We start from the raw sequence: 24403 nt of genomic DNA, 5'->3' as shown, positions 1-24403 counted from the left end.
CCGGCCAGGGGCAGAGAGGGCACACTCACAGGAGCCGGGCCTCCCTGAGACAGAGGCAGGGGCAGCAAGGAGGGGCAGGCAGTCGTCGTCTTGAGAGCAGCCGGCCTGGATGGCCCGGAGGTAGCTGTGGCTCCGCATGCGGAAACAGCCGGGCAGGTCCAGGGCATCCACCGCCTGGGACTCGAGCTCCCCGAACACGGACCCGCACACGGCCTCCAGCTGCTGGTTCAGCTCCTCACTGAGCTGGGGGCAGGGGTCGGGAGAACAGTTACTGGGGTGCTGGGCTGGAAGCGGGTATCTCTGAGGCGCTTTGCCTTAGGAATATATCTACATGTGCAGAGGCAGTCTCTGTGTGACGCCTCTGCCTTTGAAACCCTCACTCTGTGCAAAGAAAGATGCAGGCACCTCCGCCCTGTGCTGCCGTCCAGGCCTGCCTTGGGGCCCGTCTTGGGGTCTAGTCTTTCCTCTAAATACTCCTCCCTCTACCCCATCAATGCCTCTCCCAGACTCCTAGGACCACCCCCATCTTCCTCTCCACCTAGTCCAGCCCCTCACATTTCTCTCACCTAACACTGAGGGAGAGGACCAGGGACATCCACCCTCCGGACCAGTCTGCAGGTGGGGAACGGCAGGGAAGGCCACTTTTTATTTTATTATTTATGATCCATTACATTACAAAATTGATTGACAGCAACCTATAGGGACGCATACCATGGGGCTGGGCAGAAATTAATGGGTAAGTAAGTGATGGAGCAAAAATTATTAACCTTCAAGTGTTCCAAGCCTTCTCCCACCTTCTGCCCACTAACTAGGGTCCTGATTTGGCCTGCTGGCTCCTTCCCTGCCCTCATCCTCTAAGGCAAGTCCAGCCATTGCTGACTGAGGTTCTTGTTTTTGTCTTGATATTTTGTGGTACAGAATCCATGATGTGTAAAAAAATTAAAGCAACTAAGAAAAATGCAAAACAAAAACTCTGCTCACGGAACCATGTCCCACAGCACTGCACTAAGACTAAATATACTACGGAGATTGCAGCTTCTATTCATATTATATGAGAAAAGTAGCACAAAGAAAAAATAAAGGTGGGTGGTCCCAGGGATAAGCTTTACCCCCAGAGCACAGGATGGGTGCACATTTGACCCTGAGCTTCCAAAGCATCAAGGAATATAGCCTGCAGGTTGCCTGCATAGTCTATGGAGAGAGACCCACCTAGACTCAAGAGTTGGCTCAGCTACCTCCTAGTACTGTGGCCTGGGAAAGCTACTTAAAGCTTTGGGGCCTCAGTTGAATCACCTGCCCAGTGGGAATGATAATGGTACCATCTTCATGGGGCGGCTATTTAGGGGACTCAAAGAAAAACACGGGAGGCGTTTGGTGCAGGTACTGGTACACACTAAGCCCTCAGTAAGTGGCACGTGAAGGTCTCAAGACCAACCTGGAAATAGGCCACCACTCATGGGAACCGCAACTATTCCTATTACTGAGCCCGAGAGAAATCCCCCCGAGTGATTATGTAGAGGTCATTGGATGAAGTCTCGGACAAGGTCCTCAGTAGCATCCACATGGTAAATGTGATAGCAGATATCCCATGGCTGCATCTTGTGACATCTCCCAGGAAGGATTCATAGCATCATATTTATGTGCAATCAACAGATAAAGTAGTGGCTTGATCCACATGTAAAATGCTGCTCAACGTTTCCATAACTCCATCTCCAAAGCATAACATGATATCACTAAATTCTACCTCAAATTGAGCAGAAATTTCCATCCAGTTCTACTGAGGGGCAAACTAAGGCTCAGAGGGGGCAGATGAGTTGACCAATGATGCCCAGCTTGTAAGTGATTTACCGAAGTCAAATGCCAGGTTTCCTGGCTCTTTTGCCAGGCTGAATCGGAATCTCCTGGGGACCTTTTAAACCTACATTAACTCAAGCTCTACCCCAAGGATCTGAACCCAGGGCTCTCTAACTAGATGCCTCTCTTTGCTTTGGCTGCCTTGAAGCTCAGGGACAAACTTTGCTGGAAATTCAGATTCAGTGGTTCCAGTGTGGGTCCCGTAATCAAAAAGGAGTGTCTGGACTTCCTTCCACAGCCCGTTCTAAAGGAACTTCATTACAAGTATACAAAAATCACAGGTCATGGAAAAATCAATTCGAGATCCCGTAGAAGTGAAGTTGTGCCAGGTTTGGCACAAGCCACAATCCTGTGGCAGCCATGGCTTTCATCATGACCCTCTGCAAGTCCACCTCTCAGTTTCCTATCGCTGGACCCCCAAGGTATGAAGGACCAGCAGTGCCTGGGTATTTCCTGAAGCTCAGAAGCTGATTTAACTCCTGTTATTTCTAGGCCAGGCTCAAGATACTCCCCAACTAGAACAATCCAGCTCAGAGGATCCTTCCTGGGGCACAGGACAGGTGATCCTGTAGAACCCCAGTAGAGAGCATTCTGGTCTCAATTCTGGATCCTATAGATGGAAGGAATCTCATTCTGCAGCTTATCTCTGTATCTCCAAGCCTCTCCTGTGTATAAAGTATTAGGCATAATATCTGGCATATAGCAGATGCTCAATAAACATAATAGACTATTATTAGCAGTAAGAGGTTCTTAAATCACACTGACAACACCTTTCAGAGGCCTCTCCTTCCCAGGGTCTCTGAAGCTCTTGAAATCCCAACCATATGCTATTCCTATGACCAACTCCATCCAAGGCAGACAGAGGGAGGGTGAGAAACTCCCTGGGGCCACATGCTTTCCATCTCTACTGGTGAAGACGAGCTTCTGAAGTTCCCACAAGGGACCAGGACCCAAGGGAAACACAGACGTGTATAGACTCCCAGAGGAATATTGCGCCTATGTTGATCTTTACTGTATTATGATTATAAAACTGTAATATTGTGCTGTGAATTCTCCTATTATCCCTGCCCTGCCTTCCAACCTGCTGCCCCCAGACCCACTTTCAGTAGAGTTAAAGTCAAAGGATCCTCTTAGAAAATGGGAACCTTAGCCTCTGTCCAAACCAGACTCAGGATCAGTAAATATTTCCAAGGATGTGGGATATTTAGAAGAAAATACTTTGCTTGGGTCTAACTGAAAATTGTCTGTGCTGGAGTCAGTGGGTTCATCTGGGGGCTGGACAACATCCTGTATACTTTACCTATGTCATTTAGTTTAGCTAACCTTGGAAAACACTCCCAATTCAAACACTCTAAAACACTGGATAAAATATAAGAAACGTTTTATATGCATAGCTGAGCTCACAAGAAAGCGAGATATGTCCCCAGAGGACAAAAGCAAAGAGGAGACTGGAAAATCAGAATATTAACTGTGTGAGTCAGTGCTGCAAACAGCCCAGTGGTGGTGGGAGGTGGGGGCACAATTTGCTGGTCTGACGGACCAAAGGGCTTAGGTATTAACACCCACTTGGGTGTAGGAGTAGGCGTTGGGTCCACATGAAACACAGCGTTAGAAATGAGAACCTTCATAAACCTAGGAAACAGAAAACCTTTCATGAATGGTAGACTAAAAAAAAAAATCAATTATCAGCAAAGGCTGATCACAAGAAGCCAGTTTGTAGTCTAGGCATTGGAGGAGAAAAGTAGGCTAATCTCCTCAGATTAGACCCACGAGGTGGTCTTCACATAGACACAGGATTCTGTGGGCCTGTGGGCCTGCATGGCTCAGACACCTCCCTGCAAATTAAAAATTAACATAAAATGGTCCCAAACCAAGAATAGTCTATCGGAAGCAAATGCAAAATATTTTCTGAGGGACCCACTCTTAACCCAGGCTGTTCACGATTCTCACAGATAAAGTTCCACTGAAAATGAGTTCATCCCAGACCATGTGGTATGCTAGCTCTGACACAGCCCCTAATGATCTCCACGCCTCCTGGCATTAACACCCTTGTGTGGGCCCCTCCTCCTGAGGATGGAATAGACTTATTATAATGAGCAGAACATGGAATGTCACTTCCGAGATTAAATTACAAAAAGACTGTGGCTTCCATCTTGAACACGCTCTTTCTCTCAGAGCCTCTGCTCTGTCTGGGAGAAGCAAGCTATTATGTTATGAGTAGTCCGATGATGAGTCCCACATGTCAAAAAACTGATGACTCTGGCCAATAGCCAGGGAGGATCTGAGGCCTGCCAAGAGCCATGGGAGTGAGTGAGGAAGCAGCTATTCCTCCAGTCAAGCCCTAAGATGACAACAGCCCTGGCCAATACCTTGACTGAAGCCACGTGAGTCACCTGATCCAGAAGGCACCACCCACCTAAGCTGCACTCAGATTCCTGACCCACAGAAACTCGTTGCTTTAAGACACTAGGTTGCATAGCAATAGATAACTAATGCAAACTGTGGTATAAGCAAAAGCTAAGCTTTTATTAAGTTAAGCCATTGAGAATGCAAGCTTTATCTGTTACAGCAGCTAGTGTTACCTTAGCTAAAACAGATTAGCTTTTAAACTATGTTTAAAACTCCTGGGGCGCCTGGGTGGCTCAGTCGGTTAAACATCTGCCTTCGGCTCAGATCCTGATCCCGGGGTCCTGGGATCAGAGTTCCGCATTGGGGGTCCCTGCTCCATGGAGAGCTTGCTTCTCCCTCTGCCTCTGCTCTCTCTCTCTCTCTCTGTGTCTCTCACAAATAAATAAATAAAATCTTTAAAAAAAATAAACTGTTTAAATTTCTAAAACTTAAAAGATAAAACTGAAAACATCAGGAGAGAATATAAGCTTTGAAAAGAAGACTAGAAAGATTTAAAAGGAACCAAACCAGATGTCTAGAACTGAAAAAAAAGTCAAATTAAAAACACAATTAATGAGTTAAATAGTAGATGACGCACAACTGAAGAGAAAATTGGTAAATCAGATGATACATCTGAGGAACTCACCCAGAAGGCAGCATAGAGAGGCAAAGAAATGGAAAATATGAACCAGAGGTTAAGATGCATGGAGGAAAGAATAAGGTCCCACATACAACTAATAGGAGCTCCAGGTGACAGACTAGATAGGATATAGAAGCGGCAATATTTGAAGAATTAATTAGACTAATGGAGAATTTTCCAGACTCCTTGCTTCACGCATGACAGAGTGACAGGCAAGACAGCTATAAAGCTAGACAAAACTGTCAAAGACAACCACTTCATCACTCTGAAAATCAATCCAAGGTATACAACAAAGAAGCGTATACATGAAAATTCCTGAACAGCATGAGTCCAGGGCGTCCTTGCCTGGGGCTGCTCCCATTACTCAAGTTCCCAGCTCTCTCACTTGCAATAGTTCAACCAGGGTGAGGCAGGCTGTGAAAACCAGCTGCTTCGTTGCCACTGCCAAAAGGGGCTCACTTAATTTGGAACATTGTCGTATAGTGTCAAGAACGGGCCGGGGCGGGGGGTGGGGGGGGAGCTGGGGAGAGAACAGTAATAGAGGAATAGCCAGCAGCACAGCTAAGCTGAGATTTCAGCACTGTTTGGAACAAGCAATGGACTGGCAGACTAGGCAGGGATTTAACAGAGGAGTTCCGGGGCATGGGATGGCCAGAGAAGGTTTGATGACCTCGCCACATATGCTGGGTTAAGTAGAGGTGAGTGCATGCACAACAGAGACAAAGAGGCCTCAAGCTGCCCACGCCTTTCTGGCCAATGGAGCCTGTGCACATGTGTAGTGGTGACATAGGAGAGCCTGGACAAAAAAGAAAATCCAGGGTAGGCTGAAAAACAGCCTGAAGTTTGTACTCCCTAGTCCACACACAGAACAATAAGCAGAGAGCAGCCTTTCTGGCTCAAAGTTTTGGGGCACAATCTCTGGCTGAACACTAAGCTGTGCAGACACAGGACAAACCCCCTAGGAAACCAGGCTTAAAAATAAAAACAAGAAAGAAAAAAAAAATTAGTGAAGATATCAGAGGCCACATTTAGCAGGGAAGACAGATTTCACAGAATTAATCCAGGGATCAACAAACACATAAACAAAGCAATAATAATCTTCAAGAGGTAAAGTAAGAACCCACAACTATATGGTCAACTAATCTTCAACAAAGCAGGAAGTAATATCCAATGGAAAAAAGTCTCTTCAACAAATAGTGTTGGGAAAACTGGACAGCAACATGCAGAAGAACGAAACTGGACCACTTTTTTACACTATACACAAAAATAAATTCAAAATAGATGAAAGACCTAAACGTGAGACAGGAAACCATCAAAATCCTAGAGGAGAACACAGGCAGCAACCTCTTTGACCTCGGCTGCAGCAACTTTTTTTTTTTTTTAAGATTTATTTATTTATTTATTTGACAGAGAGAGAGAGAGCACATAAGCAGGGGGAGCAGCAGGAGAGAGAGAGGGAAAACAAGGCTCCCAGCCGAGCCGGACATGGGGCTCGATCCCAGGACCCCAGGATCATGACCTGAGCTGAAGGCAGACGCTTAACTGACTGAGCCACCCAGGCACCCGGCCATAGCAGCTTCTTACTAGACATGTTGCCAGAGGCAAGGGAAACAAAACCAAAAATGAACTATTGGGACTTCATCAAGATAAAAAGCTTCTGTACAGCAAAGAAAACAATCAACAAAACTAAAAGGCAGCCTACAGAATGGGAGAGGATTATTTGTAAATTACATATATGATAAAGGATTAGTATCCAAAATCTATAAAGAACTTATCAAACTCAACACCCAAAAAACAAATAATCCAGTTAAGAAATGGGCAGAAGACATGAATAGACACTCTTCCAAAAAAGACATCCAGATGGCTAACAGACACATGAAAAGATACTCAACATCACTCATCATCAGGGAAATACAAATCAAAACCATGGTGAGATACTATCTCACACCTGTCAGAATGGCTATAATTAACATCACAAGAAACAAAGGTGTTGGCAAGGATATGGGGAAAGGGGGACTCTCTTACACTGTTGGTGGGAATGGGAACTGCAGCCACTCTGGAGAATAGTATGGAGGTTCCTCAAAAGGTTAAAAATAGAACTACCCTACAATCCAGCAATTGCACTACTAGGGATTTACCCAAAGGATAAAAAAAAATACAGATTCAAAGGGGTACATGTACCCTGATGTTTATAGCAGTATTAACAACAATAGCCAAACTCTGGAGAGAGCCCAAATGTCCATTGACTGACAAAAATGGATAAAGAAGATGTGGTATATATATACAATGGAATATTACTCAGCCATCAAAAAGAATGAAATCTTGCCATTTGCAACAATGTGGATGGAGCTAGAGTGTATTATGCTAAGTGAAATAACTTCAGTCAGAGAAAGACAAATACCGTATGATTTCACTCATATGTGGAATTTAAGAAATAAAACAGATGAACCATATTGGGGGGAAAGGGGAAAGAGTGAGAGAGAGAGAGAAACAAACCATAAGAGAGACTCTTAACAGTAGAGAACAAACTGAGGGTTAATGGAAGGAGGTGGGTGGAGGATGGGCTAGGTGGGGAATGGGTATTAAGGAGGGTACTTGTTGTGATGAATACAAGGTGTTGTATGTAAGTGATGAATCACTGAATTCTACTCCTGAAACCAATATTGCACTGTATGTTAACTAACTAGAATGTAAATTTTAAGTTTTTAAAAAGGTAAAGTAAGAATCCAGAATCACTACAATATATTACTTAAAATGTTCAGTATACAACAAAAAAACTATGAGACATGCAAATAAACAAGAAAATGTGACTGTCCCCAAATGTTTTATTTATCAGACAAAAACTGCAAAGCAGCTATTACAAATATGTTAAAAGAACTAAGAGAAATGTTTAAAGGTTTAAAAGAAAGCACAGCAATGACTTCATGAATAAAAAAAAATCACAACAAAAAGAATCTTTTTTAAGACTCAAATGGAAATTCTGGAGCTGAAAAGTACAATAACTGAAGTGAAAAATTCACTAGAAGGACTCAGCATTAGAAATGATCAGTAAACTTGGTTAGTATAAATTATCCAATCTGAAGAATGGAGAGAAAAAAAGAAAAACAAACAGAACCTCAGAGACCTATGGGACAATAACAAGCAAAGCAGTATACATGTAATGGGACTCCCAAAGGAAGAAGAGAGAAAGGGGAAGAGAACAATACTTGAAGAAACAACAGCTCAAAATTTTCCAGATGTGATGAAAACCATTAATCTACAGATTAAAGAAGCTCTATTAATTCAAAGTAGGTTAAATACAAAGAGATCCATAGCCAGATACATTACAGTCAAAAGGTTGAAAGCCATAGACAAAGAGAAAATCTTAATAGCAGCAAGGGAAGAACAATTCACCACACACAAGAAAACAATAATATGATTAACAACTGGCTTTTCATCAGAACAATAAGCATCAAAGGTAGTGGAATGGTATATTCAAAATGCTGAAAGAAAAAACTGTCAACCAGGAATTCTATATTCAGCAAAACTATTCTTCAAAAATGAAGTAAAATTAAAGACGTTTCCAAATACCTATAGACTGAAGAATTCGTTACAGACCTATCTTACAAGAAACATTAATGGAAGTTCTTCAGGCTAAAAGGAAGTGACACTTAATGATAACTCAAGTCACAGGAAGAGATGAAGGGGACCATAAATGACAAATATAAAAGAATCTATAGATATACTTTTCTCATTTTTTCTCTCAAATTCTTTAAAAGGCACAAAATTTTACAAAACTATTATTATAACATCATTACTTTATAATAATTGTTAGATTTAGAACATATACACAGGAAAGGTACATGACAATAATAGCACAAATAGGGGAGAGAAAAAAAGAGATACACTTGGAGCAATGCTTCTATATTTTGCCAGAATTAATTAGATTTTAATCAGTTATGATACACATTATAATTCCTAGAGAAACTCTAGTAACGCAAATAATATAGTAAAAAGGAATTAATAACAAAGAAATTAAAATGGTACACTAAAACATTTATTTGATACAAAAGACAGTAAAGAAAAAACAGAGGAAAAACAATGATATGATACAATTCAACCATATCAATAATCACGTTAAATGTGAATGAACAAGAAAGCTCGTTTGAAAGGCAGAAATTGTTAGATTGGATTTTTTGAAAAAGCACAAGTAGGTTGAAAGTAAAAGGATGAAAAAAGATGTACCAGCAAACAGTAACCATGAGAGAATTTTCCAGATTTGATGAACAGCATTAATCTTCAGATTCAGGGAGCATACATACATAGTGAAACTGCAGAACACCAAAATCAAAGACAAGATTTCAAGAGCAATCAGAAGGAAATGAAAACTACCCACAAAGACAATTGGATTGATTGCAGACTTCCCAACGGCAACAACAGAACATAGATGACAAAAGAGTATCTTCCAAATGCCGAGAGAAAATAAATGTTGACCTAAGATTCTAAAATAAGCTGATTTATGTTAAATAATGAGGGTAGACTCCATTTTTTGTTCAAGGCAAAGTTTGCTACTAACAGACACTGACTGAAAAATTACTAAAGAATATTTGAAAGGAAGGAATGAAATGTAAGAAGGTATGGGGGGAGGTACAAATGTGAGTCTATATAATCAAGTCTTTTTTTTTTTTTTTTTAAAGATTTTGTTTATTTGACAGAGAGAGACACAGCGAGAGAGGGAACACAAGCAGGGGGAGTGGGAGAGGGAGAAGCAGGCTTCCTGCCAAGCAGGGAGCCCTATGCGGGGCTCGATCCCAGAACCCTGGGACCATGACCTGAGCCGAAGGCAGACGCTTAACGACTGAGCCACCCAGGCGCCCCAATATAATCAAGTCTTAATAGCATAAAATGTAGCAACAATAATAAAGACTAATTTGGAGAGGTAAAAAGGAGATGGAACTAAAATACCGGGCAACATGTACAGGTAAGAAGGGAAGAGGTGGTCAAAACAAAAGTGTCCTAAGGATAGAAGAAATTGTCAAATGAGACTTTGCTAAGTCAGATATGCACATGAAAATTACAAAAGCAACCACAAGAATGAAAATAGAATATAGAACTGCCAAACCAGTGTGGGATTGGGTAGTAAGAAAAATGAAGAAAACTAATCCAAAAGAAGGTAGCAAAGGAGTAGAAAAGCATCACCCAAAAGGCAGGAGAAATAAGGGCACAAAATAAAACAACAAAATACATCCAGGCATATCAGTAATCACAATAAATATAAATGTACTAAACCCTCAAGCAATTGTCAGAATAGATGTAAGATAAATTCCTTAAACTATTTACAAAAGACATACCTAAACAGAAGGAGACAAAAAGCTGGAGCACACCTGTGGGGTTAGCAAGGGGACCAATGTGGCTGGAGTGGGTGGGGGAAGGGAACAGCATTAGGAGAGGGACTCACAGGTAGCAAGGACCAGATCATGAAAGGCCTTATAAATCGTAGTAAAGTCCTCTGAGTAAGGCAAGGGTTTTGAGTGAATGCAATTCTAGTTTGAAATGATCGTTCTGGGCAACGCTGAGAAAGAATGAATTGGAGCAAGGGCACGTGCAGGAGACCACTTAGGGGGCAAGAGAATAACCCAGACAAAAGCCATGGTGATGTAGACTGGAGTAATGACAGTGGAGGTGGTGAGAAGTGCTGGGATCCTGGATATGCTTGGAAGGCAGGACCAACAGGATTTGCTGAAGGACTGGATGGAGGGATGTGAGACAGAGAAAAAAGTCAAGACTGATTTCAGGCTTTTGGATCCGAGCTCCTAGAAGGATAAAGTTGCCATTATCTGAAATGGAGAAGACAGTGGATGGAGCAGGACATTTTGCGGGGGAAGGAGTGGGGGATAAGGATACTAGCAGCTCCACTGTGGATATCTTAAGTTTGAAATGTCTACTAAATTAATCCAAGTGAGATTTCAATACACAGTTAGACACACATGCCTGGCAATTATGGGAGGATTTGGGGCTGGAGATACACATTTGGAAGTCATCAGGCCCTCAGTAATATTCAAAGCCATGAGCCTGAATGAGCTAAGGAGTGAGTGTCGAGAGAAGTCCAGGAACTAAGCTCTGGAAAAATCCAGTGTTCAGATCCTGGAGAGTTGGAGAGGCACCGGTGGCAAGACTAAGCATAAACAGCTAGAGAGAGAACCTAGGAGAACGTAAAAGGTATGGTATCTTCAAAGCCAACTGAGTACGGTGTTTCAAGAAGGAGAGAGTCATCATCTGTGTGAGATGTTGCTGATGGGTCAAATAAAACGAGGACTGAGCATTAACTACTGGTTGGCAACATAGGCTAGTCTGATGTGAAAAGACAGCTGTGCCAATCAGATTCCCTGATTCAGGAAATGTAACAAAGACTGAAGCAGCAAACAATAGGAGCCAATCTGGACAGTCTTCGGCATTGCTTTTTTGCATTGCTTTTCTCCCCCCAGCAAACGGTAAAAATAGCTAACCTTTCCCGAGTGCTGGCTATGTGCCAAGAACACTATTACGATGCCTATTTTTAAATAGAGAAAGTGGGGCTCAAAAAAGTCAATAACTTGCCCCAGGTCACTCAGCTGGTAAGTAGCTGAGCTGGAATTCCAATCCATGTCATGCATGTAATCATGCATACCTCTGCTTAGTTAAGGGGAAGTCTAGAGATGGAACTTAGAGATGGAACTCAACATTTATAAAGTACCGATTTGGGGCCAGGTACCTTGTGTTTGCACACATTTTCTCACTGAACTCTCACAAAAGCCCTGAGATAAATATCACTACTACTGTCATTTTAAAGGTGAGAAAACAGAGGATCTACTGGGTCTCACTAATGGTCCCACGGGGGGTTGGGGGGCAGTGAGGAAAGAACTCAAGCATGGGCATCTCTTGGACCACAGCTCTGCCTATCCCCGGTCTGTACCACCACACCTGCCCTTTGCACGGGGTTAGCTGAGACTAATCAGGCCAGGACATGGCTGGGGAACCTCAGAGACCTGATGTCACCCCTACAAACTCATCACTTTGAGGACCCTTGGTGGTTTTGAAGGATGTGACTGAGACCCCCAGTCTGAGTCAGCTCCAGGAATCCCAAGGCGGGCTTCCCAGCTCCCCCAGAACCAGACCTGTGCTCTCTCCAGGGGCTGGACCTCTAATTTTAAGGCATAGACTGAGTATGGGACTGAACCCCATTTCCAACCCTTTCCTTCAGGCATGCTGGACTGTCCCTACCTGTCCGGTGGTGAGGGAACGGCTGTAGCCAGGGATGGAGCTCCGGGGATGGATCCGGGGCGGGACACAGCAGCTGGGAAAGGACAAAATTCCATATTCAGAATGGGGGTCTGCCAGAAAGGGGAATAACAGCACTGGGGCCCCTGAGCAGGTTCTATCCCTCAGAAACCCCCAGACAGGGATCCTCCCAGGAGACACCTGGGTGAAGGGACTCTCCCAAAGAGGCACTCAGATTGGAGCGATCACCAAGGACCCCTCTTTATGTGGGGCAGGGTAAGACTCCCCAGTTGAACCCTAAGCAGGGAACCCCCCAGTATCAGCTTCCCACCCCAAGCCCTGGCCCTCCCTGTCCTTACTTGATCCGGGCCTGGTCCACGCTGGAGGAGCGGCGGGAGGTGAAGCGCCGGGCCACCGCTTTGGGAGATGCCTTGGGGCTGCCATCTGAGTCTCCGCTCTCCTCATCCCCCATGGCCTTGATGTAGCTGCCGCTCCGCATCCTGCGGCAGGGGATCTCCCCGTCCTTGCCCCCAGTGGGGTAACCCCCCCAGTCATCTTGCGGCACCTGCGGGGACAGGGGCTTCTGTCTCTCAGACGCGTCCCTACTACATCTAGAAGCCAGGACCCTCTGTCCCCACTGCCAACGGGAGGTGCTCTGTTAGCTGGAGCAGGCCTTGCTCAGGGACATGTGGAAGCAGAGCCAGAAGGTTTCAAGCTGTCCCCTCCCTTACGGGAGATGCCTCATCATCTTTCATGGACCTCTTACTACTGAACTGAGGTGATATGCCAGGAGTCAAGAGGATGAGTATCAGAGGCCAAAGTGTCCTGTGTTGACCCACCCCAGCAGTGAAGTATCACCTGCCCCCACCTTTCACCCCTCCTTCTCCTTCCTCCTCTTAACCTGCTGACATCTCAAATCCTCCAACTCTTCCCTCCTTCCCTCTCCGAGGAGCCACTGAGGGCTCTAAGCAGGCAAGTGCCATCAGATTTGTTTCAGAAAGAGCATTCTGACAGTCCATAGGGGGGATGCACTGTGTAGGGCTGGGAGCAGGGCAGGGGATGGAGTGGCAGGAGGGAGACCAATTAGGAGGCTGATGCTGTTAGCCAGGCAAGAGATGATGAGCCTAAATTAAGACCATGACAATGAGGGGGACGAGGAGATGGAAATGAGGTGTTAAGGAGCATCAGTGAGTCTGATTAGACGTAGGGGGCGAGGGGGCGAGGGGGTGGGGAGGAGCCGCAGATGACTGGGAGGCTGCTGGCTGAGGACCTGGGGGATGGTGCTGTCGCTCATGGAGCCACAGAATCCCAGAGAAACAAGTTTGGGGGAGAGCTGATAGGTTAGGGTTAAGCATCTTTAGTTTGGCAGTGAAATGCCGAGCAGGTGGTTGGGTGTTCGGTTCTGGAGTTCAGTGGAGAAATCTGGGCTGGAGGCAGACATGTGGGAGTCATGGGCGGCAGCTGAATCCACAGGGGTGAATGAAACAGCCCAGGGGAAAGAAAGAGAGCTGGGGAGGGATCCAGTGACATTTCAAAAGGGGACTGCAAAGAAAGGAAGAAAAGCCTATGAAGTCACCTGAGGAGGAGTGAGCAGAGGGGTAGGAGGGAAGTCAGGAGAATGCCATGTCATGGAAACAGGAGACATTTCCAGAATAAAAAGAGTTGATAATGTCAAATGCCACAGTGCATTCAGAGGTTAGTAATTCGGGCTCAGGAGTTAGATCCATGTTCAAATTCTCGCCCCATCACTTGCTAGGCGAACTTGAGCAAAAACTGATTACTCTCTCAGTTTCCTTGTCTGTGAATTGGTAATGACAATTATGCCGATGTCCTAGCGTTGGTAGGAAGGATAAATAAGCCAACATAGTGTGCCCAGCACATAGTAAGTCCTCAATAAATGTTAGCTATTATTATTATAAGCACTGAAGTGGCCTTTTAAAGGGAGCTCTCAAGAGACCACTGGTGACCACTACCAGAACATTTTAGAGGACAGGGGACGTGGATGTCAGACTATAGTAAAGGGGAGAATTAAAGGAAGTGAAGATGTAGATTCTATGCTCTAAGAACTTGGGTATGAAGGGAAGACAGGAGATGGAAGGGGGTATGGAGTGAAGGAAGGATTTTTTAGGATGAGAAACCTGGGCACATTTCCAGGATAAGAGAAAGCACCAGTAAAGATAAAGATAGTCTTTAAATGTGGGGAGGGAGGGAGTGGGGGACAGTCAGTAGTCAGTTCAGGGATAGAGGGGATCCTGGGGAGATGGGCTCAAGCCCTACTGGAGGGATCAGCCTGGGATGAGTGGTCCTGGCTTTTTCTCTGAGCCAAGAAGGAAGGGGATGGGGGTGGCTAGGGATCTAGATGAGTCTGTAGATGGGCTGATAGGAAGGTGAGGGAGCCTGTGATGGTTGGCCTACACTAGGAAGAATGAGGTATAAGTGGAGGAATGGGGAAGAGGGCTGGGGCAGGTAGGGAAGACTTCAAACACCTGTTGTAAGGAACAGGTTGAATGGGGTGAGGGTAGAGATTTTGAGAGGGGTCAAGAGTCAGGGAGAACACAGAGTTCAGGGAGGGACACAGACTCTGGGGGTGAGGCTAGGTGAGAGGACAGAAACCAGGATGAGAACAGTGACACAGGGATGGAATGGGGTCCACAGATAGGGGCAGGGCTCAGCAAGGAGGCTGGAGCTCAATGAGAAGATGGGAACACAGGGAGGAGACGAGACTCCATAAAGCAACAAGGGCTCTGGTAGAAGGAGGGGTTCAGGAGAGGGTTGAAGGAGAGCTGGGATCCAGTGGGAGAAATAGGGTCTCAAAACAAAAGGGTTCAGGATCCAACAAAGACACCTAGTCTGATGGGGCCAGCTTCCCCTGCTTTTGGGCATGGCCCCTGCAGTCTGTTAGTTCTCCCACACACATTTATTGTGATTCCTTAGGCAATCCTAAGATGCCTTGGACCCCCAAGCCCTGAGGGACCATTCCCTTCCCTGTACTCTCCAGAGAGGAGCTACAGGCGAGCAGAGAGAGGCAGGCCAGCAGATCGGACAGCCAGGGCGCTCTCGGCCACACTGCAGGGCTCCCACTCCACAGCCACTGCGGCTCCTCACTCCTCTGCAGGACGCTGTGAGGTGCATGTTAAAAAGGAAGCCCCCAGAGAGGTCAGGGCAGCCCTGGAGAAGCAGTAGGGAGCAGCCGTGTGGCAGTGAGGCTCCAGGGACGGCCAGGGCTCAGACAGGGGAGAAGGAAGGTTGGTGTCCCCTCCTCGGCCCTTTCTGCTGGACCCTTCAATTCCCAGCTTAGAGAACCTCTCTACCCAGGGAGGGGGCAATCCAGAAGTCCTGAATCCTAGAAGTCTCCCACCTTCCCTACTGTCTGTTTCCACGTGGCCCTTCTTGCTTCCACGTGGCCCTGTTTTTTTCCCTTGAGCTCTCCCGTAAGTTCTCCACCCAGGAGAGCCCTAACGTGTGAAGAATTACCGGCAAGGCCAAGGACGCCCAAAAGACACATGCAAGGTCAATTCTCTGTACCTCTGAACATGCTGTAGTCTCTTCCTAGAAGACCCTTAATCCACATCTGCACTCGACCATCTCCAGCTCCGCTGGGATTCAGTTCAGGCGTCCTCCTCTCCGGCAAGCTGCTCCGAGCAGCCCTCAGCCGCCACCAACCCCGGTGGGTGAGGTGCCTCCTCTGTGCTCCCATGGCGCCCAGGGCTCTCTCCTATCACAGCCTCATCGCTCTATTCTACCTGCTTCTATCCCACCCCGACCTCTGAGCTCTTCACAAGCAATGTCTGTGGGGTCATCTTTGCATCCACAGTCCCCAAGAAACGCTCCCCGAGTGAATGACTGTGGATTAAATATGTAGCATGTGGGTTTGGGGGACAACTCTAAGTCTGCTGGACTTCCAGAACTTGTATTGACTTTTCCTCCCAAACCTATGGCAGGCCTCAAGAAAGCAAGGCAGGGGGGTACCTGGCTGGCTCAGTCAGAAGAGTGTGCAACTCTTGATCTCGGGGTCATGAGTTTGAGCCCCATGTTGGGTGGAGAGATTACTTAAATAAATAAAACTTAAAAAAAAAAAAAAAGGCAAGCCAAGGGGTAAAGGAGAGGAGCCGGAGGCAGAGAAGAGGAAGGTTGATGGTAAGAAGAGCCCTGAGCCCAGCTCAGTAAGGAGATGGAGAGGGGACAGTGTGGGATGGATAAGGACACCATAAGCAGAAGGGGTCAGAGCTCCTCGTCCCATCTGTAGAAACCGTACAAGTGGGGAGACAGGCTGGGGACAGCATGCCAGCTATCACCTGCGCCACCCACTCCCAAGAAGCCCCGCCCTGGCGTTGTATCTGGGGCTCAGACCAGTGTGTCCCCAGCCCAGGAAAACCTACAGGACAGGCTCCCAGGGTTTTTCCACGGCCTCATGGCATCCTACTGCGGGCACCCCAGCATGACAAACCCCAGCAGAGGCACATTCTGGAAATAACTGACCTTCATATTCAAACAGTATCTGGACCACCCAGATCGGAGCAGAAAAGAGGTCTGGAGAAGGCCTAGGGGCAGGAGAACTGCTTTCCAACTGCTGACCTCCAATCTCAAGGGAAGCTACAGCCAGGGAGTGCCACGCTGTCCTGTCCACTGCCTACCCTCAACCTCATTCTGCCTCCGAGCTCATGAGACAGAGGCCAGCACAGCTTGTCCAAGCAGCAGGTTGAAGGGAAGTCTTCCTGGCAGTGACACGCAATGTCAGAATAGAAGGGCCCCTTCATTGTACAAATGGGGAAAGCGAGATCCCAAAAGGGGCTCAAGGTGACACAGTGAGGCAGGGTGGAACCTCCCTGCCTCCAGGCCTCCACCACAGGGACAACTGACTTCCATCCAACCCTTCTGATAGCTCCCTGGGTGACAGCACCGATGAAGGTTGAGGACCCTGTGCCCCACCCCCACCAAAGCCTCACCTGCAGATAGTGATAAGTCCTGGCTTTGGCCTTGGCCTCCGGACCCAGGAGCCCCTTGCCTGGCCCGGCCCCTGGGTATCCATCCCGGCCCTGGCTGACCATCATGGTGTGCCAGGCGCTTCGCTTGACCGATTGTCCATCCAGCGACATGGACATGCCAGTGCAGGCAAGACAGCGGCCTTCCGACCCGCCAGAGCGCCCCTTGAAGCTCAAGTCCCGGTAGGACCCGTCTGGAGCCTCCAGGCAGAAGGGACCCCCAGGCTCCCCAGGGGGCCGCCCACCCGCCAGGAAGCCACTATCGCTGTCCAAGTTGTCATCGGAGCTCCACCAGCCAGCGGCCTTGGATTGGTGCCGCCCATCCCCCTTGCGGTCCTTGCTCTTGCTCCTTTTGCCGTGCCTGGACTGGTGGTGGTGGTGGTGGTGGTGGTGGTGGTGGGAGGTGTGGGGGCCTCCAGAGCCCAGGCCAGGGTAGCTGTCTCCTCCAGAGCCACCTCTGCCCTCAGCCTTGGGCCCATTATAGTCCCGCTTCCCTGGGGCCTCCAAAGAGTGGGACTTGGCAAAGAGCTTCTGCACAGAGTGAACCAGGTGCCGGATGCGGCTGGGGCTCTCGCTGCGGGCCTCCGGGGCAGTGCCGGACGCTGGCCCTGGCCCGGGCCCGGCCCCTGCTGGACCTCGCTGGTATGGGAGCGTGTGGAAGCCATCTTGTTGAACGGGCAACTGCTTTTCAAACTGGTCCAGGAGTGTAGAAGGCAGGCGGGGGGCACCCTTGCCCTGAGGGTGGCCCACACAGTCTTCACAGGTGTCGAAGGGGCCCTGGCCGGGGTACATCCTGGGGAAGGTGCTGCTGCCCCCCCCAACCCCGGCCCCCCCTGGCCCTCCCTCGGGGCCTACTGATGGCCCCTCACTCAGGCTCAGGGGCCCTTCAGGAGAAAGGTGTCCCAGGCCAGCTCTCGGGGCACAGAAGCGGGGCTCGGTGGAGAAGGCCTCCCCGGAGCCCAGCAGGTACGGGGCCCTGGCAGCTGGGCCCACGTCCATATGCTGCTGGTCGGCAAAGCGGGCTGGGCGGGGATGGCTACCGCGGTCGCCATGGTAACCCCTCATGGCCTCAGCAAGGGTTCTTCATAGTGTTGGGGGCCAGGCCCCAGGAACCTCCTGGGAAAATAAGGAGAAAAAGGATTCAGATTGAACAACAGGCCACTTTACCTAAAACTCTATTCTTAGGTATTCTGGTATCCCTTTAGGTAATGCATATCAATTTATTGTGAGTAATAGTACTATCTTTCCCCAAATGAGCTTAAAATGCCTTAAAACAGTCATACTAGACAAAGACACTCACAAAGGGGGCACCTGCGTGGCTCAGTCAGTTAAGCATCTGCCTTCGGCTCAGGTCGTGATCCCAGAGTCCTGGGATCGAGTCCCACATCAGGCTCCCTGCTCGGTGCAGAGCCTGCTTCTCCCTCTCCCTCTGCCTGCTGCTCCCCCTGCTTGTGCTCTCTCTCTATCTCTCTGTCAAATAAATAAAATCTAAAAAAAATTTAAAAAATAAATCTTAAAAAAAAAAAGATACTCACAAGGGCACAAAATAATGCCATCATTCGTCAAATGCTGCAAATTTGATACTTATTCATAAGATAAAATGCCCTCAGCCAAAAGGGTTTTTAAAAATCCTTAGGTTACCAAAAATAAAAGGATAGCCAAACAGACATAAAAATATATATATATTCAAAGAAACCAGTCATTAGGTGAACTAGCTTTTTAACAAGCTGGCTTTAGGCAAACTGATCCAGAGCCACACCTCTGCCCAATGCTGTGAAGAGCCAGGCCTCAGGGTCACAGCCTCCAGCCGCAGTAACCAAACAGAACACTGGACCCTCATCTACGTATCCACCCCCTCCCCTTCCTTCCACACCCTGTTCCTTCCATCTGGCTGCAGGCTTATTCTCCTCCCTCCCACAAGCCCCCACCCACCCACTCCAGGGCTGAGACAGGAAGGAATAACCTAAGATGACTGCCTCTTCCTCTTCTGGGTTCCAAGAGTTCCCCAGTAAAATTTCCCTTTTACCCCCATTGGCCACCCCCATTCCACTGCAGGGGAGTCACCAAGGGAGAAGAAACCATAAAGAAGAGGAATGCTGGCTGTCCAAGGCAGCATCTAAACCCTACACTGCGGGGCACCTGGGTGGCTCAGTTGTTAAGCGTCTGCCTTCGGCTCAGGTCAGGATCCCAGGGTCCTGGGGTCAAGCCCCACATCGGGCTCCCCGCTCATTGGGAAGCCTGCTTCTCCCTCTCCCTCTCCCACTCCCCCTGCTTGTATTCCCTCTTTCGCTATCTCTCTCTGTCTGTCAAATAAATAAATAAAATCTTTAAAAAAATTAAAAATAAATAAATAAATAAACCCTACACTGGGATTGGAAATCAGGAGTTCCTCCCAGGAACAGTGGGCTGGCAGGGCAGGGAGGTGATGGAGAGAAAGCACTGCAACCAGTGCCCCTGGCCCCCATCCCAGGCTTGCCAAGGCTACAGGACAGAGAGGTCAGCTCTCAGCAAGAACTGCCTCTGATCAGGACTCCAGAGCTGCCAGGGCAGGCGCTACAGCAGGAGGGGATGTCAGCAGGAGGGACAGGGACTGAGGAGCTGGCAGACGGCGCCCTCCCTCATCCCAGACCAGGCTCCTGGGCCATCTGCTGACTAGGAGGGAATGACAGCCTCAAAGACTCCAGACAGCAGCACCTCCGAGACCCAGCCTTCCTTCCTCCCCAACCACCACCTCTCCATACCCACTGTTTCAGGCTGCTTCCAGAATAACCCAAGTTATTCTGATTTCAGAACCTCAATCTACTCCCCATCTCCCAGACTCCTACCACTCACCATCCGGGGTTTCCCATCCTCGGTGTCAGGATCCCCACCACCAGACAGAATCCTAACTTCAGAAGGCTCAGGATCACTGGCTCCTGATGGAAAAGAAAAGGGTAGTGAGCAAAGGGAGAAAGAGATTGTCCCAGAGTCCTCAGAGGACCAGTCTCTGGCCTTGACAGTCTCCCTTCCCAACCCCCCAAACCAGGACTGATTGGATCTCCCATGATGCAGAGCCTTTGGAACCCCAGGGAAATGAAGTTGGCTTCATTATGCAAATACATGCAAATGAGCTTACAGGTTGGACTACCTCCAACAGCAAGTGTCTGTGTGATCTGTCCGTGGTGCTGAGCCACTGCAATTTTTTTTTCGTTGCCCTCAAATACGATCCCATTCCACAAAATTTGTTGAGCAGCTACCATAAGCAAGACTGAGTGAGAAGTGTACAGAGGTGATTTAAGTGTGGTCTCTGTCATCGAGAGGCTTATAGTCTAACAAGGGAACAATCCTACACGACAGGGGTATTTTAGGTCCCAGTATTTTTGCACAAGCTGTACCCTCCTCCTAGAATCTCCTTCCATCTACTCACCTCAACTCTCTCCCTTGGCTAACACTTACTCAGATGAAGCCCCACCTACCCTCAAAGACTTTCTGTACTCTTATTTTGTGTTATGTCTCTCTATTGGGCTTTCATAACACCCTTGGTTCCTCCATGAAAGAAACCATAACACTGCACTGAAATTGTCTGTTTCAGTTTCTGTCTCCCTAACTAGAATGTGGTCTTCTGCAGGGTAGGAACCATATCCTAATTATCTCTGAATCTCCAACACCTAACTCAGGGCTTTGTCCAGAGCAGGCCCTCAATAAATGTTCCCCAAGTAGACGAATAAATGACTGGACTAGAAAGGGGTAGCAAACGTTACACTAGTTCAGATAAAAACAAGACCAGACCCAATAGAGGGAAATTGAGGAGGACTTCCCAGAGAAGAATGCATTCGGGTTGTGGAGCAAGATGGCTGTGTATTCCAAAGACAAAGTGGTGGGGGAGAGAGAATTCCCGGAGGAGGAAACAGGAGGCACAAAGGCAGAAGAGGTGGGCAAATAAAGAATTCTTAGGGGGTGGGCTGTGAGAGTTCCAGCAGACATTTAGGGTTTGGCAAATACTGGGACGAGGTGGGGGAGAGAGAGATTCATGAAGGAAGACGACTCTGAAGTTTGCAGTAGCCGTGACTGGAAGACTAATGATGCCATTATTAGACACAGGGATGTCAGGAAGAAGAGCTAGCTTTGCAGGCGTGATTAATAGTAGTGGAAGAGACACAGTCAGACATCAGGAAGAACTTCCTGACCCTGAGGGATGTGAGATAATGAAGGGAATTGTGGAGTCTCCTGGAAATCTTCCATAGAGCAGAGGGTGAGACATGCCCAGTCCCTGGCCCACCCTGCGGCCTGGACTGAAGAAGCTATTGGTTATCTTGCCTGCAGGGAGCCGGGGGTGACCTCACAGCTTGGCTCTAGATAACAATTCTTCTCCACTTCCCTTCTCTGGGAAAGCCGAGGTGACTTCAGACCAAGAGGGCCTCACAAGCAGCTGTTGGAAAAGCTCTTGGAAGCATCTCCCTGCTTTGGAAAGAAATTTTGATAGCCTGGTCCTTTGTCCACATCATGGCCCTCCTCCTCTTGCCCCAGGCAGGACCCACGTTCGAGACTCGCAGCACGGAAGTCCACTTTGGCCGAAGCCCAGACCATCTCATTTGCTTTGTCTGTGGTCACATCAACCTGGAGTCTCACTCAGAGCTTCCCAATGGTGGACATTCCCAGGCTCCCCACCGCCAACTCCTCAGCCCCGCCCCGCACAGGGGCTATTGCCAAGCCTCTGAGCCTCCATCGAGAGCTTATCAAACTTCAGTCTCTTTAGCATCAATCCATGTTCTTCCAGCTCTAGTCTCAGGGGAGACAGGCCCCTGTAACTGCTCCTCTCCAAACAAGCTACCCCCGCCTCCCTTACCCATGTCCTATAGGGCAGCACTGTCCAGTACAAAAGCACAAGTTCTGAAACCAGAAGGTGTGTGACACGAGACAGGTGACCTAATGATGTCTGCTCATCTATCTCCCAGGATCTTAATATTAAATGATAAAATGTATATGAAGCCATTTTATAAACTCTAGAAGATTACACAACATAATCCCTCATGTGAAGCCTTTATTTTGGATTTCCAAAATCCCCACTGTCCAAATACTAAACTGTAATCAAATACAAATTACTGAGGGAAGGAGATACCCAATTTATGGATTTCCTAAAGAAAAGATTTCATTGATGTAGATTGAATTGTATAGTCTTCCTCCTATATAGTATGCCTTACCATCACATTCTCCTGCTGCCACCCTATTACTAAGTGATAGGAAGGCAAAACGAGCTAGGAGGGGACTCATAATTCCATCCATCACCAAGGCCTATGGATTTTGCTTCCTAAAAATAGATCTGCCCACTGATTTCCATACCCACCAAATCATTGTTGGCTGACTAGCTAAAACTCACTCTCAACCTTCTCCCCTTTCCCAGCGCCCCCCCCCATAACTGGTGGCCACACAATTCACTTTTGGCTAATGATATATGCATAAAAATCTGACGGTTTCCAGGAAGTAGTTTGCCTTTATGATGAAAGGGGTGGAGCCTGCTAGTGCCATCCTTCCCCCCCTTTCTTATAGGCTTGAATACAACCATGATGCCTGGAGCTAAGGTAAATACCTTGCCAACAGGAGAGAAAGACCTAGAGAATCACAGAAACGTTAGTCCTGGAATCATTGAGCCCTGGAACCAACAGAAGCAGTTGCCTTCCTCCAGGCCTATATGTGGTAAGGAATAAACTCCTCTTTACTTAAACCATTGTGAGCCAGATTTCCTGTATTTGTAAGCAGAGAGCACTGCTAACTAATTCAATTAACTCAGAACACCATCTCCTACCTGAGCGTCTGCAAAAGCTCCTAACTGGTCTCCCTGCTTCCTTTCCTACCGGGCTTCCAATCCCAATGGCCACTTGGAAACAGAAATCTGATCATGTCACTTCTCTGTTTAAAACTCATCAATGGCTTATTGATGTTCTTAAGATAAAACACCATAACCTGTCCACCAAGGCCTGCAGGGTCCAGCCCTTCCTACGTTTCCAACAATCCTCTCACGACATGTTCCCCCTTGCTTCCTCTGCTCCAAACAGGCCAGTCTTTCTGCAGTCCCATGATCCCTCCCATCAGGGACCTGTTCCCCCTGTCCAGAAAGCTTTGCCCGCCCACCTCTGCCTTGTTAACTCCTACACACCCTTCAGATCTCAGCCCCGTTGTTGCTTCCTCAGGGCAGCTTTCTCTGGCCTCCCTGACTAGGTCAGATCTCCCTGCTGTTTGCTCTCGAGGCACTAGGTACCTGTATAGCTCTTATACCCGTTACCATTTTCAGTTGGTGTGATTTGGAGATTGTCTGCCTCTCCCACCAGAATGTAAGCTCCATGGAAGTGCAGGAATTTCTGCCCATCTTACCGCATTACCCCAGCCCCTAGAATGATGCTTGGCACAGGGCAGGTGTTTGTGGGGTGAATGTAAGCCCTTCATTTATGGCACCTTATGTAACTCCCACAACTATTCCAAGGGATAGATACTATCCCCCACTTCCGTTTTACAGAAAAAGAAACTGAGGCCGACAGAGGCCCAGGTGCCAGAGTTGGTGGCAAAGCCCGAGGTCACAGCCAGGTCTGACTCACACCAATGCTTTAGCTTTCCTCTGACCTGTGCTGCTAGCCCAGAGAAGCCAAAGTTACTAAACTGCCATTCTGAAGTAAACACAGTAATGCCAGTGAATTTGTTAAAAAAAGAAAAGGAAAACAAACAAACAAAACCTCCAGAGCTAACCAGAGTGTGGTTTCGCCTTTTCCCCTGTGCAGTAAGTGCAGTAAGTGGGGAGTGGAGGAGTGCTTTCTAGTCCAGTCATTTATTCATCTACTTGGGGAACATTTATTGAGGGCCTGCTCTGGACAAAGCCCTGAGTTAGGTGTTGGAGATTTAGAGATAATTAGGATATTAGTACCAAGTCCAAGGTCAGATAAGTACCGAATAAAGGGAGCTCCCTAAAGCCCTATGACAACTCTGGGGGCTGGTGCTATTTTCCCCATTTTCCTGCACCAAGGCATCTATCTACCATCCCAGGGCACAGAGGGCTGCCCAGATGGTGAAACTCTGGGCCCAGGGAAGCAGCCTCTTTTGCAATTGCCTGCGCTAGCTGGGAAGTGGGGAGTGGAGGAGTCTGGGAGGGTGCCGTGTATGACAAATTCTCTGATGCAGCTCAAATCTATCTGGGAATGGAAGAACTGGCACGCATGCCGTCACCAAGAAATTACCCAATTTAGCACCAACTACACAATCCAGCAATTAGTTTCTTAAACCGGAACTTGCTGGGGGCTGCCAGGCTGGCGGGGTTGTTGTTACAAATCTCACTGGG

The 24403-nt window shown here is 47.7% G+C and overlaps 1 protein-coding gene across 1 annotated transcript in view; it reads right to left on the bottom strand.

Moving 5' to 3' along the window:
* Positions 1 to 20082, bottom strand: part of DLGAP3 (DLG associated protein 3) — a 40958-nt gene extending 20876 nt beyond the window's left edge. Inside the window, exons 1-5 of the mRNA XM_035019150.1 lie at positions 19933 to 20082; positions 17065 to 18216; positions 12478 to 12683; positions 12122 to 12194; positions 30 to 243 (exon numbers count right to left, since the gene is read on the bottom strand). Of these exons, the coding sequence (XP_034875041.1) occupies positions 30 to 243; positions 12122 to 12194; positions 12478 to 12683; positions 17065 to 18165 (1594 nt within the window). The 5' untranslated portion in view covers positions 18166 to 18216; positions 19933 to 20082. The remainder of the gene's footprint in view (positions 1 to 29; positions 244 to 12121; positions 12195 to 12477; positions 12684 to 17064; positions 18217 to 19932) is intronic.
* Between the last annotated feature and the right edge of the window lie 4321 nt (positions 20083 to 24403).

The sequence above is a fragment of the Mirounga leonina genome, unplaced genomic scaffold, assembly GCF_011800145.1.
Source record: "Mirounga leonina isolate KUSES-001 unplaced genomic scaffold, KU_Mleo_1.0 Mir_173, whole genome shotgun sequence".
Lineage (NCBI taxonomy): Eukaryota > Metazoa > Chordata > Mammalia > Carnivora > Phocidae > Mirounga > Mirounga leonina.
The sequence above is the reverse complement of the archived record's forward strand: the minus strand, read 5'-3'. Positions and strand labels throughout refer to the sequence as shown.